Source organism: Hydra vulgaris, chromosome 04 (assembly GCF_038396675.1).
Source record: "Hydra vulgaris chromosome 04, alternate assembly HydraT2T_AEP".
In the NCBI taxonomy this organism is placed as follows: domain Eukaryota; kingdom Metazoa; phylum Cnidaria; class Hydrozoa; order Anthoathecata; family Hydridae; genus Hydra; species Hydra vulgaris.
The window spans coordinates 32,617,693-32,634,474 of NC_088923.1; the positions used below are offsets into that span (position 1 = coordinate 32,617,693).

Here is a 16,782-nt window from a genome sequence, read left to right on the forward strand (position 1 = left end):
CATCTCTTTCCGTTTTTTACTATGTTTTTCTTTTCTTTTCTTTTTTTAAATTCTTGATTAAGATGTTGTTTGTTGAAACTAGTTTATATTTTAAAAAATGTTTTAAAATAACTAAAAATTATTTATATACATATTTATTTTATATTTAATATATATTAGACCACAATGAACCACCTGTAGCCAACGCTGGTGAAGATCAAGTTATTTATTACCCAGAACGCTTCATTGCTTTAGATGGCACAAAATCACATGATGATGAGTTCATTGTAAAATATCAATGGATTCGAGCTGGTTTGAGTCCTGCTGCTGGTGTATGTTATTTCTTGTACATCAGTTTCAAATAAAAAAAAATTTTCATAATTTTTGTTAACTTGCATAAAAATAACAAATGTAAATGGCATATGTATATGCATATGGCATATGCCTAAAAATAAAAAGTCTCAAATATTCAAATTAGTTTAAAATATTTTAAGTTTAAAATATTATAAGTAATATTAGTTATAGATCAAAATATGAACAAAGAGAATATAAGATAGTATATATTGAAATATGAAATTTGAATAATTGTAAGGTACAAGCATTTTAAATAAGATATTTTTAAAGATCATAATAAAGATACAAAATGTTTTTTTTATATAATGAAAAAAAATTGCCATAATAACTTACAATAAAGTAGTAGCAGTAGTAGTAGCTGCAGTTGCAGTAGTGGTAGTGGTAGTAGGAGTAGGAGTTAGAAGTAGTAGTGCAAGCAGCAATGGTATTTAGATTTTTATAATTGTTTTATAAAAATGAAGTCATTTAATTTTCAAAAGTACCCCTGTTTACAACTGCCTACCTTTCTACGGGTCTGTTTATGAAGTATAACCAGATTAGTGAATGTACAAAAGATTTACTTTTAAATGTCTACTTCATTATTTTAGTCAATGGTAAAGCGATTGATTCTGCATGCTTTTTCAATATTGACGAATTTAATGCATCTACTCCACACAATTTATTCACGTCAATTTGTCCTTTGAAAACTAAAATAGTCCAATCATTTGCCTTTAGATTTCTTCATCATTTCATATTCCTTCTTCATCTATCACAGACAAATGAATTTTGCTGTTTTCATTTGTAAAAAATTTATGTCTATCTTTACTTTTTCAAAAGATTTTAAAACTTATTTGTGATTTAATACCTTCATTTGTGATCCATTTAATACTTTCATTTGTGATCCATTTAATACCTTCATTTGTGATCCATTTAATACCTTCATTTGTGATCCATTTAATACCTTCATTTGTGATCGATTTAATACCTTCATTTGTGATCAATTTAATACTTTCATTTGTGATCGATTTGCATGCTTGATTACATTCAGTAATTTGTGTTTTTGATATTAGTGCAGCAGATTAGCATAACAATTGTGCAAGAGTAGATAAAAGCATGAAACTTTTTTTACTTGTAGAAAATGAGTACAGATATAAAATAAAGTATATAATGCATTTAAGATATGGTGGCACATTCAGTTTTACCAAAAAGGTATAGTAAATGAGCTGGAGGAAGACAAAGAATAATGATGTTATTATAGTATTTATAGTCATGTTTGTAAATGCAAGAGAGAGAAAAAAATACAACAACAACATACTATTTATTTTATAAATGAACATATGTGTGTGTGTGTGTATATTTTATATATATATATATATATATATATATATATATATATATATATATATATATATATATATATATATATAATTATTTTTTTATATTATTTGTCTGTTTTTTTAGTTATCATTATAGTCAAATATATCCACATAGAGTCCAAAATTATTAGTTGTTTTTTTTATTTTTATTTTTTGTAGTTATTTTAGGTGCTCCCAGAAGTCCTTACGGTCTTATCACAGAGCACAGCGGGAGAGCATTTAAAAAGAAGTTCGCGGCTCCTTCTGTACCAATGTCGCTTGTTGGGCTAAAGCTGACGTCAGACCAGCTTTAGCCCAACATTTTGGTGCAATGGTTAGAGCCAGATTTCTAACCATTGCACCACAGCTGCTCAGTTGCTATAAGCTATTAAATAAAACCGTATTCTGTGCTGACTATCTGTAGATTATATATTTACTTTTATTTAAAGGCCTCTATACATATATATTATGGCCAAGCGGCATATCGTTGAACAATCAGACGATGTTTTCAACAGCCCTAATCCAATTGACTGGCAAAACTGTATTTCCTGCCAAATTACCTCTGCAGACATGTTGATATGTCCCACTAAATCTAAGCGTTCAGATTGATTAACAAGTTACAAATCAATTGCAGCTATCTTACCACTGTTTGTGCAGGCTGATTTGCTATCACCTTTTATCTTCAGAGATTAGATGATGGCAGTGGCTTTGAAAGTACTATTATTTCAAACAATGCCTAGTGGCATAAACCTTGTAGGATGTTTTACAATTCCACTAAACTCAATTGAGTAGCTAAACATCTTCATTGTTCATCATTAGTTGCAGAGAGTGAATTATCATTAAATTAAGCCAAAGCACTTAACGTTGAGCATAGTTCATTCAGACGATCAATGTCCTGTGATATGAGAAAATCAACTTTGGTTTACACACAACCGGTGTGTTTTATTTGTGATATCAGTGAGTCAAAAGACTCACTGCTCCGTGTCTGCACAACGAATCTGGGTATTAAAAATTATTTTGTGTGATTCCACATTATTGACCAAGTTAAGCGACAGATACTTGCACTGTCAACTGAACTGGTAAATGAAGTGTGTAATCAATATAACAGTGATCAAGTTGTGTGTCCTATAAAACTGCGAAAACAACTATTTACTGTTGCAGCTGTCGATAATATTGACCACAACCCCACAGCAACAACAGCTAGTGGAGCATTCCATGGCACAGCTATTTCACTAGCTTAGGAGCCTGATAATTACAGTACTGGAACTCCACACAATTCTATGTTGCTTCTTAACTCGCGTGGTTGTAAGAAAATTAAACCTCTACTGGAATCCTACTCAGATGTTACCCCGGTTAGGCTAAAAAATGATCAACCAGCTATACTTGTCAGCAGTGGTTCATTTACAGATAGTGGTGCTGCGGGAAATAGCTTTTGTAGTATATAGTGGTAATCTTATTTGCATGGTCCGCATACCATGCCAATAAGATTACCAATTCAAATTTAAATTTATCAATAGTTTCATTGTTGCCACTATTTCAGGATTCTTCCAATAGTGTTGTCATGATCCAACACTCAATGGATATAATAAAAAATTCTACCCATCATCTTCATCCTGAACAGAACCCTGTTATTACGTTTGATCAACCGCTGTATGCTATTGCTAAAACTATACAATGGAACTGGCCTGATTTGTACGGAGAAAATTAATTTGTTGTTATGATGGGTGGCCTGCTTATAGAAATGGCTAGTCTTAAATAGTTTTAAATAGCATTTGGTAGCTTTTTAAAGGGAAGTAGCTTGGTCGAGGCTGTTACTGCAGCTGGAATTGTAACATCAGGCACCGCTGAAGCTCTTTTGTCTGCATCCCATGTAAAATGTTGTCAATATATAAATGAAATTTCTGTTTTTGCTATTCATATAGTACAGTATCAGACATACAAGTTGTATTGTAGTTTGCTCCATAATGGTGCTTAATTGTTGCTTTTCACTAGCTGGTGCGTAAAGCACATGGTTCACCCACAGTTTGCTTATTAGAGTACAGTCAAAGAAATGCAGCTTATTCTGTTTATGTTATTCTGGTCTCTGTACTTCAAACTTTGATCTATACTTAGATAACTTGACAAAACTAGTGCCATGAATTTTTTCACTTGATCAAACTCATTATGCTCGATGGTTATCTGTTCACATTCGAGACATGGTTTGTCTTTCGCATAATAGTCCATCAACATTAGCTGCATTGAACAGGGGCAAATTTACAGTTAAAAAAACTATACAAAAATTTTCGGCAATGGCTATTGATCAAAACCATGAACAGTACAACGCTGCAGTTAAAGCCAATGGTGGTGCTATTGGCTTAACACAAGATGAACACACATTACCTTATTGGATAATTGCATGACCGGAAGTATATATAGGCTTGTAGAAGAATTTCAATTTGAGATGCGTGGGGCCGATGCAGATTATAAACATGATCAACAGGAAAATATTCAGACAGCTTTCAAACATGATGTAAATGCTCTAGTTAATACATTAGTTGATATGGGCAACCCATTTCAAGATGACAGTGAAGATCTTGTGGTACTACATCGGACAAAATAAAAAAACGTCAATAACTTATTTATAAATAAAAAAAAAAACTACTATTATATTTTTTTTAAATAAAGCATTTATCTTTTAATAAAAATATATTATTTTTTATATGAAAAAACACCTCCATTTGCAATTGATCTCAATTTTGCTCTGACGCCTTTCATATGCGACTGTAAAAAGTTTAAATCAATTTCTTGTAGTTTTAGTTTAATGCGATCAATCAAAACTTGCTCTGTTGAAGCTTGCCAATCTCCCTCGTAAACCTTCTGTGCCAAATGTCCCCAAAAATTTTCAATTAATCGTGCTTGAGGCACGTTTGGGGGATTGGATTCTTTATCAACGTAATAGACATATTGGTCCATCCAATTTAGAGAATCTTTAGAATAATGAGAACTTGCTAAATCTGACCAAAATAAATAATTAAAGTCTCCATGATACTTGTGAATAAATGGAAGAAGTCGCTTTTCTAAACATTCATTAATATTGATTGATGAATTGATCGCTACAGCCTTGGAAGTGCGAAACAATGGCTCGGGCATACCACGGTCAGATATGGCTATCCACATTAATAATTTTTTTGGAAATTTCTCTTTTCCTATAAAACGAACACTTTCTGGGCATGTCTTTTTGTTGTTTGTGTAGTATCCAGAATTTCCAGGCATGTTGTCACCTGCAAAACAAAAGTATTTTTCGTCATCTATGACTAAAAGCGATTTTGTGTTGTAGAGTTGGTTAACTAGTTTCCTGCTTCTTTTCTTTGCCTTTATTTGTTGTTCTATAGCGTATTTTGGAGTCTTTTCACGTTTTCTATATTTAATATTCATTTTTTTTAACTGACGACCAGTTGTCGATTGATTTACACCAAATTTAATACCTATTTTTCTCTGACTGACCCCTTTTCAATTGTTGACAAGTCTCGTTAATTCGGCTTTCTTTTCTCTAGTCCAGGATGTCGGACGACCAGGGTCGTCAGAAAATGATTGAACAGTTTCAAGTCTTTTTAGGTTATCATATATTGTACTTCGAGCAAATCCTTCCTTTTCAAAATGATTTACGATTATTATTTTTTTTATATATTAGGTTTAATTACAAAAAACATTTTTAGTCGCTTTCGAAAAGATTCTCGTTCAGCTGCATTTAACCTCATTTCAAATAATTGTGTTTCAAATAATAAAGTTTATATTTTGTAGAACGTTTATGCCTACGCATAAAACTACAAAAACTAATTATTATGCTCAAATAATGAAATTAGGATTTGCCCGATAACTTCCGCATCACCCGTTATTGTGAACTGTGCTGCAGCCAATATTATATCAATTCGTGATGTAGGCCAAACTTATTACAAAAAATCTGTTCAAGATCATTTTGTTAACGGAACTGCTAATGTATATGCACCTCTAAAACGCAACAATCATTGTCCACAACTCGGCATTCAGCAATCGTGTCTAATGTTACTAAACGCTTGAAATCAATGCAAAGCGACTGTAATTTATTTTCCAGATTATACATTGGTTGTCAAACTAGAGACAGGAGTTTGAAAACATTTTTTGAACATAAAAATCAGTCATATCCCCCTTCAATCTCTGAATTTGGGACTCTTCGATTTGGAACCAGGTCTGATTTAATTACATGCTTAGTAAAAATCACCCAAAGCAACACTGAACTAAACACTATTACTTCTACGCCTACATTTGATATGATGGCTCTTGATAGAGCTGCAATTGTTCAGTTATTAAAGCCCGGTACAGTTAAGACATTTGCAACTTATGCATCAGATATATTTCTGCCTTACCTCCATTTACAAATTGCTACAACGCAACAGTTAGATCTTGTCTGGGACACCTATAAAGCTCAAAGCTTGAAATCTGTTTACATGTGCAAAGCGAGGAACTGGAGCCAGAGTACATATAATACGTATATTCCCACTTAAATAGCAGGAATTTCTGAGAGATGATCACAACAAAATAGAGCTTTTTCAATTTTTATCTGAGAAAACAGTTTCAGTTCAGTTACTGGAGTCAAAAGTTATAATAGCCACTGTCAGAGAACATGTTCTGTCTTCAAGCTCTCATACCTTTGAAAATCTTGAACCATGCTCTCATAAAGAGGCTGAAACTCCCCCCATTTTACATGCATATCATGCAGCAAAGGCTGGTTAAGGCTAGGTTATTGCAATACGCACAGTAGATACAGATGTTCGGATTCTTATCTGCTGTAAATTTTTTACTCAGTTACAATCTTGTTAATAATATTGAAATAAAATGATAAATTTCAAGGATGGCGGGGGGGGGGCATGTTTCTTGGGGAAGAGGGCCATGCACCACTCCCCTCCCCCCTCATTGACGCTTCTGCAATCAATGTATAATTGCTATGGTCTACCTTCTCTAAGATTTTGGCAAAGATTAGTTAAGCAGTTTAAACTTTATTAAGGTTTGTATAAATCCAAGATGGCGGTAACTTCCTTCTTAGATTTAAGCCAGTTCTGGTCATGCTACACTGTGCCACCATATCTTAAAATAATGAGCATAACTTTCTCGTTAATAAAAATTTCATGATTTTATCTACTTGTGGACAATTTCAGTCATTTTTAATGCTAATCTGCTGCACTATATTACAAACTAAATTCCGGTCTCTTAAATTAATTTTTTTTTTTTTGGAGTTTATTTCAGTTTGTAAAACAAAGGAAAAAACTACATTCTTGACTTTTTTTTACAAACAGGGCATATACAAAAATAACAAATACAAATAAATACATTTTTCTACAAACTTTTTTTTGTACTGATAAAGGCATTGATTTTATCAATATTTCCACTTATGTATTGGTACTCTGCTCGTGTATAATCAAATTTATACTTAAGAATTTTTTCTTGTATACAATTAAGTGCAAATTTGATAGTTAAAACAAAATTTACATAACTAATATTTCCAAGGATTGCATTTGATTCAAGTTAATAACCTCTTTTAAGCTTGAAAAAATTAGACATTGAAATATAAATAAAACAATTTTATATTATCAACAAATTGTTTTTCAGTCGACTTAACTCAAAGTATCTTTATTTTAAGTAAGCAGGAAAGTATTGTTATTTTGAGTTTTAGTTAAGACTTAATAACTCATCAAAACTATAATAAAACAAAAAAACAAATGCATTGATTATATTTACATTAAAATACTAACTTGAATTATTTTTAAAAAATTAACATTGTAAATTAATTGATCTGGTCAATTATTTATTTACCTGCTTATAGTGGGTTTAGCATGTAAAAATGGGTTCTATATGTAATAGTGATATAAAGTAATTACATATTTTTTTCAGGATGTTCTTAATGGTAGCGATAAATCTCCAGTTCTTTATCTGGCTAATTTGGTATTAGGAAGGTATCTTTTTGATCTTGTAGTGACTGACAATAAAGGTTTAACTGGAAGAGATTCCGTTGTAGTACTGGTCAATGAAGGTTTCATTTCTTGTTTTTAAATGATTTGCAAATATAATATGATAATGAATATAACGTTTTCTAAATTTCTCTATATATATATAAATATATGTGTGTATGCATGCAGTGGATATAAAATTTAACAATATAAATTTTACCTAATGTCATGTTAACAGAATTACAATGAATATCTTTTTTGGTAAAAAAAACCAAAATATTATATATTTGAAGTGCTAATCAAACTTTTTATCTATTATGTTATTTGCTTAGCAACAAAAATACTAATACAATACATACTAAAGTGACAAAACTTTTTATAACTGTAAAATTAAAAAATATTTAAAAAAAACTTAAAATCTCGTTTTATAATCAGTAATGTATTTTTAAATAAATGTGTTTTATTACTTTTTATAATGAAATGTAAAAAAGTTATTGTTTACAGTAATTTTTACACATAAATATTTTTCTTTTTTTGATAAAAACAGATCCAAAAAGTGATGGTCTTGTGGAAATTTATTTTGATGCTGATGTGAGTTCGTTTATGGAAGATCACAAGGTTTCATTTTTTAAACTAATTTAAATTAGTTTGTAATATCGACCAAAAAAATGACAACAATTGATCAGGGTAACACATGACAATAGTTGATCAGGGTAACATATGACAACAATTGATCAGGATAATTTTTTTCAATTCATTTTTTAAAGGCAAAAAGGAGGATGATTTTTTTTTAAACTCCAGAAACCTGATAGCGGTACAGTGGCTTAGCCATTGTAGTGGTACAGTGGCTTAGCCATTGTACCACTATCAGATTTAAAGTAGTTTAAGATAATCATAAAATAAATTTTTATATATATTTATTTTATTTTTATTAAGTTTGGTTACAGTATCATTGTATCTTATATAAAATACATGATAATATTATTTTAGTATTATAAAATATACTTTTATAAATTTTAATATTTATTAAAATAATTAAACATTAAAAATGTTATTGTTTCTCTTTATTATTTTATTTTAAATTTTTATAGAAACAACTTCTTCGACAAATTTCTGTTATTCTCGAAGTTGGTGAAGACTTAGTCCATTTAGAAGGATTGCGTAGCGTTGGTTATGGGAACAGCATCATGCTTTTAATTTATGTAGTTGATCCTAAGTTAGAGCGCATTATGGATGGTAAATATGTGGCAGACTTATTAAAACTAAAAGTTGGGTTTGGTGGTAAACTTTTTGACTATACAATGGAGAAGGTAGAACCTTATAGTAAGTGTTTTTATTAGTTTTATAGTTTGTTATTTTATATTTTTTATTTTACATTTTAATCGCTTTTAAAACTTTTTATTTTTAACTTTAGCAAATGCTAACAATGTATGTATATATAGTTTTCATGAGATGTATGTATTTATGGTATGTAATGGGTTATAATGTACTTTGATACATATGACCAAAAAATCAATAAAATGTTTTTTTTATTATTTATAACACATTTATTTAAAATAAGGTTAAATGCTTTTTTGTGAAGTCACCTCAAAAAAAAAATTTTGTAAAAAAATGTTTTTATAAAATTATGAATCATTTCAAAAAAGAAGAAATAACTTGAAGCACACTCAAAGATAACTCTAAAAAGCTTGGTAATTTTTTTCTGATAAAAAGTGTTTTGGTCATCTGGACTAGAAAAAAGAAAGTCAAACAAAAGAGACTTGTTAACAATTGTTTGCCATCATTATTTATTCAGCATCCTTGTTTCCAGGCTGGGGAAATAAGGTATAACAAGGCTGAACATTTTCCATAATGCTGATTCTCAGATGAATATGTTATTAAGTATTTTCTTTCCTTAACTGATGCTTTTTCATGTTATCTGTAACTTTTTCTCTCCAAGTTTTCTTTTTCTCTTGAAACTGCTAACTCTACAAGGAAGATTAAGGTAATTTGGGCATGTATAGCGTAAAGACCCAATTAACTGATATTATACCCTTGTATAAAAGGTAGAATGTCAGACATGTGTTTGTTAATGACAGTATTCAGAATTTTTGATTCTCTATAACAAGTTTTCTCTAGAATCTAACTCTGTGATAAAATGTAAGAATTTATAATCTGAGATTGATGGACCTTAAGAATAGGAAATACACTTTTGCATCAGTTTTTATATCAATTCAATGATAAAAAGGGAAATATTCTCACGAGAGTTGTTTTGATGAAAAAGAAGGAAGAAATAATTACAATTAAAAAATTTTGCTTGCCTGGTTTCAGGAGATGACACAGGATGTACAATTTTTAGCTGAGAAACAAAGGACATCAGCTTAAAACAAAGAAAATTGTGATGTACAAAATGCGTCATGATGAATAAATGTAGAAGAAGTAAAAAAATAAATTTAAGTAAAACCATGGTTTCACTTGGTCATAGTTTCCATGGTCATAGTTTCCATGGTCAAAATCATCTAATGGAAAATAAAGAGAATTTAGAATCAGATATACTTAAATCAAGGGGCAAAAATATCTGAATTTAAGCTTGAAAAAAAAATTTAGGTTTTACTTCAATTACTTGCTCAACTATATACTATATTATATACTGCCCCACCCCCGCTACTACCCCCCAAAAAAAATTTCATAATACGAGCCTGTAGTTCGAGCTTGTAGTTGGAAAAACAAAAAAACTCTCCGAGTTTTACACCCTTTTGCGTCATTTTGCAACCCTCGCAAGCCTGGAATAGAGAAGTATGAGTTTTTAGAAATTTTGGCATTTTTAAGTAAGATCAAACTTAAAATTTAATTTATGATTATTGAATCTTATGGATTTAAAAAAATTAAACATTTTTTATTATATATCATTTAATTTAGTCATTTACCAACACATAATTATAAACTATTATCATCATCTTTTAATTTTCATGAGGTTAATTTTTAACATAACTTTTAAACTTTGTGTTTTGTAATTAAATTATTTTAATGTAGATTTAAACCTGTAAAGATATAACTAGTTAGTAACTATGCATAGTTAAAAATAATTTTACAAGTTAACATCATGTTAATACACTGCTTCTTATAAAAACTATGCTTTCCATTGATAATAATAATTCAAATGTTGTTGAGAGTTCTTTATACTGTCGTTTAGTTTTTTTATATAAATTGGTGTCAATTTTTATGAAATGAGTACATCCTTTACTCCTTTCATTAAAATGAATTGTTTTACATTTCTAAACAGCTCCTAATATCTCAAATAAAAATAGCTATTTGGCAGAATCATATAAAAATTAAACATCAATGATTACATCAATTTTATGTTTTTATCTTTTACTCCATCCAGTGTCAATATTTTATTATATTTATCCATCATTAAGCTCCATTCTATCAGTAACATCAATTATAAATGTGTGATAGAAATCTATAGTGCAAAAAGTAACTATTTATAAAAATTATGATTAGGTAATTATGATTGGCTAAACAATAATTAGTATGAACATAATAATGTTCAAAGTTTCAAAAATCTCAAGTTTTATTTTCTACCTAATTGTCAAACTTAAACATAAATTGCCAATCATATGTTTGTACATAAACAAACATTAAGTATAAATAAATCAAACATGTGTACTTTTAATCATACATTCGCCAGTGTAAAGCAAGAATGCTAAAGATTTACACCCTTGCCTATCAGAAAGTAATTTTAAAATCTTCTATTACTGAACAGATTTACTTTAAATATTATATACTATTAATATATATTAGTATAAATATTTTTAGTTTGCCGTAACACTTGCTCTGGCCATGGTTATTGTGATAAATTAACCAAACAATGTGTATGTGATAGCTTCTGGACTTCAAATATTTTAAAATCTCATTTTGGAGAAAAGGAAAGTAATTGTGGTAAGAATTTTTTATTTTGTGAGTATTGCACTTATTTTTTGTAATATTCCATTTAAATTTATGTTTTATGTTAAAATGATTAAGGGGTAAGCAAAAAACATCTTGTGATAAAATATCGTTTGTAGGGCATTTAGTATTTAGTAAATCAACTCACACATAAATATATATATGTGTATGTATGTATTGTATGTATGTATATATATATATATATACATACATACATACATACATACATACATACATACATACATACATACATACATACATACATACATACATACACACATGCATATAAATTTTTTTTAAAATCCATGGTTTCATACTTGTTTTGTTTGGACAGATCCATAATGGTATTTTCTTATTTAAAAATTTTTTTTGAAATTCATTCAAAACACTTTAAATTTTTCAACTCAATCAAGTACAAATACAATAATGATCTAATCAATGAACTCTGGAAATGAATGAAGTCTGAAAATGCTGGTGTAGATGAAGGAATCAAAAATCTTACCCAGATCTCTATTTATCCAGTTTTTATACTATTGAGAAGCTTTAATAAACTTAAAATTCCATGAAAGTTTCAGTCTCGAAGCAGTTCCTAAAATATGACTGTTTGACATTAAATTGATATCTACCACATCCCTCAGACTGTAATGTTTGATAATAGTCCCTAGCTCCAGGAGTTGTTTTACTTAGCTGAAGGTGTGTTTTCAAAGTGATTTGACTTCTGTCTGTCTTACTTTTTGAATCTTTAAAAAATAATCCCTTAAAATGTTGTTTATACAGAAGTATAGAATTGTGTTTGCGGTCTTTTGTAATACAATCCCACCAATACTATTACATGATTTACCATGACTTTTAGTAAAAAATATCCACTCTGCATCAATGTCAAAATTATCTATATGGTGACAGATTTTATTATGAACTTATTGGTTTTTTATACAGCAGCGCTGCTATCTGAAAAATCAGGAATTTTTGAATTCTTAGGATGATGTTTCTTTAAATAATTTATTATTTGTCTGAACTTCATAAACAAAACCTATGTTATGGTATACTAGAAATATACTTTTTTTTTGTTTTTCTCCCAGGATACCTCTCAAGTTTTTCAACTATCACAGTATTACTGACATTTCTATATTGATGAATCACAACACTCTCAATCTTAGTCTTCTTCTTTACTTTATGTCTACTCGTATTATCATTCACTACTGACCTTTTATGGGAACCATACATAAAATCGTTACAAGGTTAGTTGTTTACTGAAAACAACTATTGCAGTATTGTCTACATTTTAGATATTAATAAAATATTATTGAATGTCAACCTTCTAATTGAGTTCTCTTCTTTTCTTTAATTGTTATTCACTACTGACCTCTCATGGAAACCAATTAATTCCAAAGTTATCATCAAAGGTTGCTTCTTTTTATCTCTACTTCTATAAATCTTTTATTTGTTTCTGTATGGAATACTTTGGTCATATTTGGGCTTGTTCTTCTAATGATACTCTTTCTCTTTTAGACAAGGTCCAAAAACACATTGTAAATGTGTTTTTGGACCTTGTCTAAAATAGTAAATGTCCTAGTAACTCCCAATTTAATAGTTAATCGGGTTAAAAAAAAAAAAGCTGGATATATTGCTAAGAGAGTTCCCAAAATTCATTTTTTTCCTTAAAATGCATTTTTTTTAAATAAAGTTTTAATGACATTATGACACAAATAAAGAACGCGTTTTTGGTATTTTTAGTCTATTTAGAACTTAGAGAATAGGAAAAAGTTGAAAGGTTATTTATTTATTTATTTTTTTTGGAACACCGTTAAAAAAAAAAGTTCTTAGCGTCTTCTGAGATAAATCAAAATTAAAAAAAAAATTCTTATCGTCTTCTGATATAAATCAAAATTAAAAAAGTTGCTCTTTGTCTTCTGATAAAAAGCAAAATAGTTTTAATTCAAGCTAGTTATTTTCTTTAAATAGAGGGAAATCCAAAGTTACTATTACTTCAATAGTAACTTTGGATTTCATCTTGAATCACAAACGTTTAGAGTTTTGAAAAGTCAAATAATGCAGCAGTCTTTTGCTAAATTTTCTATTTGTTGCTTTGGCTTGACATTTTGCAATCTAGGAATGAGCTGTTAACTGAAAATTGATGTGAAACTAGCCTACACCCTTTTTTTTAGTTACTTTTTCTTTCTTTTAATATTATATGCATTTAAGTTGAGTGATATTTTTCTCAGGTTTAAAAACATCTCCATGCTAAGGAAAATTGTTTCATGCAAATAAATGATAAATGTCTGTGTTAGATTCGGCATCTAACAAATTTGAGCTAAAACTTAAAGAAAGTATGTTTATAGAATGGTTAAAACCTGGTATGAGTAAACAGGTTAACCATGTGCAAATGACACTTTCTGTTTAGCTGCTATTTTTTATACATATTGCGTATCTTTTTAACCTATTCGTTTGTTATTTTCTATTTCTTTTGTATGACATGATAAACTTTTTAACTGATTTTATTGTATTTTTGTAATTAAATTATTATTAGTTTGTACAAGAATTTATATATATGTATGTGTGTGTATATATATATATATATATATATATATATATATATATATATATATATATATATATATATATATATATATATATATATATATATATACATACATACAGTATAGATATCTATATTATTATATTTTATTAGAATGGAGTATCCTATATTTATCAGTCGCAATATTCGGTGTTTTTCTCTTTTTTGTTGCGATCGCTTGGGGAGTTTGTTTTGTGTTTGCAAGGTATTTTTTAATATAATATGTTTTTGATTATATTCACGTGTTGAAAACGCTTTTTTATGTCTCTATATTTATGTCTTCATCGAAAACCGCTTTTTAACTTAATTTTTAAGAATCCTTTTATTTTACGACATTAGATTTATCCAACATAAAATGGTATTACAAAAGAAAACAAAAACTTAACTTGAAGTTTACAGATATATCATTTTTATTTTTTCAAAGTAAAAATATTAAAAGAAGGCTATTTTTATGATTTGAAATCATAAAAATAGCCTTCTTTAAGGAAATAATTTTTAATTTCTTATTCAAATTCTGTTAATCTCTCAAAACATGTTATTATTAGCAGCATGTAGTGACGTGTAATATTATGACGTACTATTTTTCAAATATTTAAAAGTCTATATACAATATTAAATTATTTTTCTACTTTTTGAGAAATCTAAGATAACAATCTCATAGTTGTTACAACTCGAGAAAATTAAACTTTAAAAAACAAACTAAAACTTTTGTCTGATAAGGTATTAGTGAATAATATTGAAGTGTCCGTTAATAAAAGTATAGATCCCGATAGTGAATCTTATTAAATAACATACATATTTTATATTATACGTATGGTATTATATATCTTTTTATAGATGAACAAAGTAAAATTTTATCTTAAAAACGTTCTTAAGTTTTTTTAAATTTTTGAGTCATTGTGCTCTCTAATATTTAAACGCCTTTAAATTTGTTAAGTAGACGTGATAAACAAGATTTTATTTTTTGTTGCATTATTATTTTTTCAAAAATATGATTCCGTTATCTACAATATTCAAACTTGAAAATGACATTGATTTAAAAGACAAATTCATGAAAAGCATCATAAAACACAGAAATATTTTGTGCGGTTTCTCCTCTCTCTATTCTCTAACTATTTTCTCTACCTAACTATTAGAAACTAATTAGATAGAGAAACTAATTCTCTATCTAATTATTAGAAGTTTAACATATGCAGCGAGCTTAATCTAAATCAATAATTGGTGTCACCGCAGATAGATCATTTTTGCAACCACAATTGTTATCGTTGTTGGCGACTGACATTTTAAAAAATATGTTGCTTTTTTTAATACAAAAAATTTAATCAAAAGCCTTTGGATAAGTTTTTTTTTTTTTTTTTAAATTACCCTTACTCGTAAAAGGCTCTGCAAAATTTAATTTTTTTATTCTATCTTCGATATTAGATTACAAATAATAATAATACAAAAATCAAATCATTCCACTCGCACTCAAAATGAGGGGGTTTCAAACCTTGCATGTTCATAACTTTATAACACCTAAATAAAAATAAAATTTAAAACCTGTCAATGAATTTAAATTTAGTATAAGATAGTAAATTTTAATATTTTCAAATATTAAAATTTGATATCTTATACTAAAATTAAGTCTTAAATGCGAGGGAAATTAAGTCATTTCCCTCGCATTTAAGCTAGGTTTGGGTAAATCTGTTTGGAGTATTTCCAGGCTCTAATAACTGCGTTTTTTTTTTTTTTTTTTTTTTGCAAAACATTGTCCATTCGACAACAAGAAAATACTTAAATTTGGAGTTTTCACAATGCTTGCAAGCAGAGGCGATTTTACGGGGGTGGGGGGGAAGCGATTTTAATCCGAAATTATTTTAATGGTATCAATGTTTATTTGTTTTTTAAATTTTTTTTGTGAAAAAATATTTTTTAAACAAAATTATATCTTTTATTTCAGCCATTTGACTTCTGTATTGTTATTTTTATCATTATTTGGTTCTTTATTGTTTTTTCAAATATACAGAGTAGGAAAATGTTGTTACATCTGATGTTATACTCGCAATGCAGTTTTTGGATTGGCATCCCAGATGCCACAAAGCAAAATGAACTTTTTGTGCGTACGCACAAAAGGTTCATTTTGTGCGTACGCACAAAACTATTTTAAAAGTTATTTAAGTACGTTATAAAGAGATTCTAGCGATTTGCTGTTTTGAAGTCGTAGAAAACACATAAGTTAAACTATACTGATTTTACTCATATTCAGGTTTTCTCATTATAAAGCATTTCTTATTTTTAAAATATTTAAATGATGGTATAACAAAGTTTTTATGTGTAATAAGAAAATTATTCACTTAAGAATATTTAAAAGATCAAAATAAATTTTAAAAAATTCCTATTTCGGCGTGTTAAAAAAATATTTTGCGTTTAAAGAAATGCAAAAGTTGCGTTTTTCGCTACTTGCCTATAGGTTGCCACTTTTTTCAATGCACTTGTGACGCAAGTAAATTTCTTTGATTCTATTTAAGATTTTTGTTATTGAGTTTTACGTAAACGCGTTTGTCAGTGAAAACCCATGTATTCTTTAAAGTAGAAATTATTTTTCTAAAGAATATTGCCTTTCTCTTCCCCAAGGATTTATTTATTATATTTTCTTACTATTTTTAATTTATTT

At 28.5% G+C, this 16,782-nt stretch overlaps 1 protein-coding gene across 1 annotated transcript in view; it reads left to right on the forward strand.

Annotated features, from left to right (window-relative positions):
* LOC100198204 (dyslexia-associated protein KIAA0319-like protein) overlaps positions 1 to 16,782 on the forward strand; it is a 70,137-nt gene that overhangs the window by 52,680 nt on the left and 675 nt on the right. The window contains exons 18-23 of the mRNA XM_065796101.1: positions 160 to 311; positions 7,572 to 7,710; positions 8,175 to 8,245; positions 8,719 to 8,950; positions 11,426 to 11,548; positions 14,244 to 14,334. Of these exons, the coding sequence (XP_065652173.1) occupies positions 160 to 311; positions 7,572 to 7,710; positions 8,175 to 8,245; positions 8,719 to 8,950; positions 11,426 to 11,548; positions 14,244 to 14,334 (808 nt within the window). The remainder of the gene's footprint in view (positions 1 to 159; positions 312 to 7,571; positions 7,711 to 8,174; positions 8,246 to 8,718; positions 8,951 to 11,425; positions 11,549 to 14,243; positions 14,335 to 16,782) is intronic.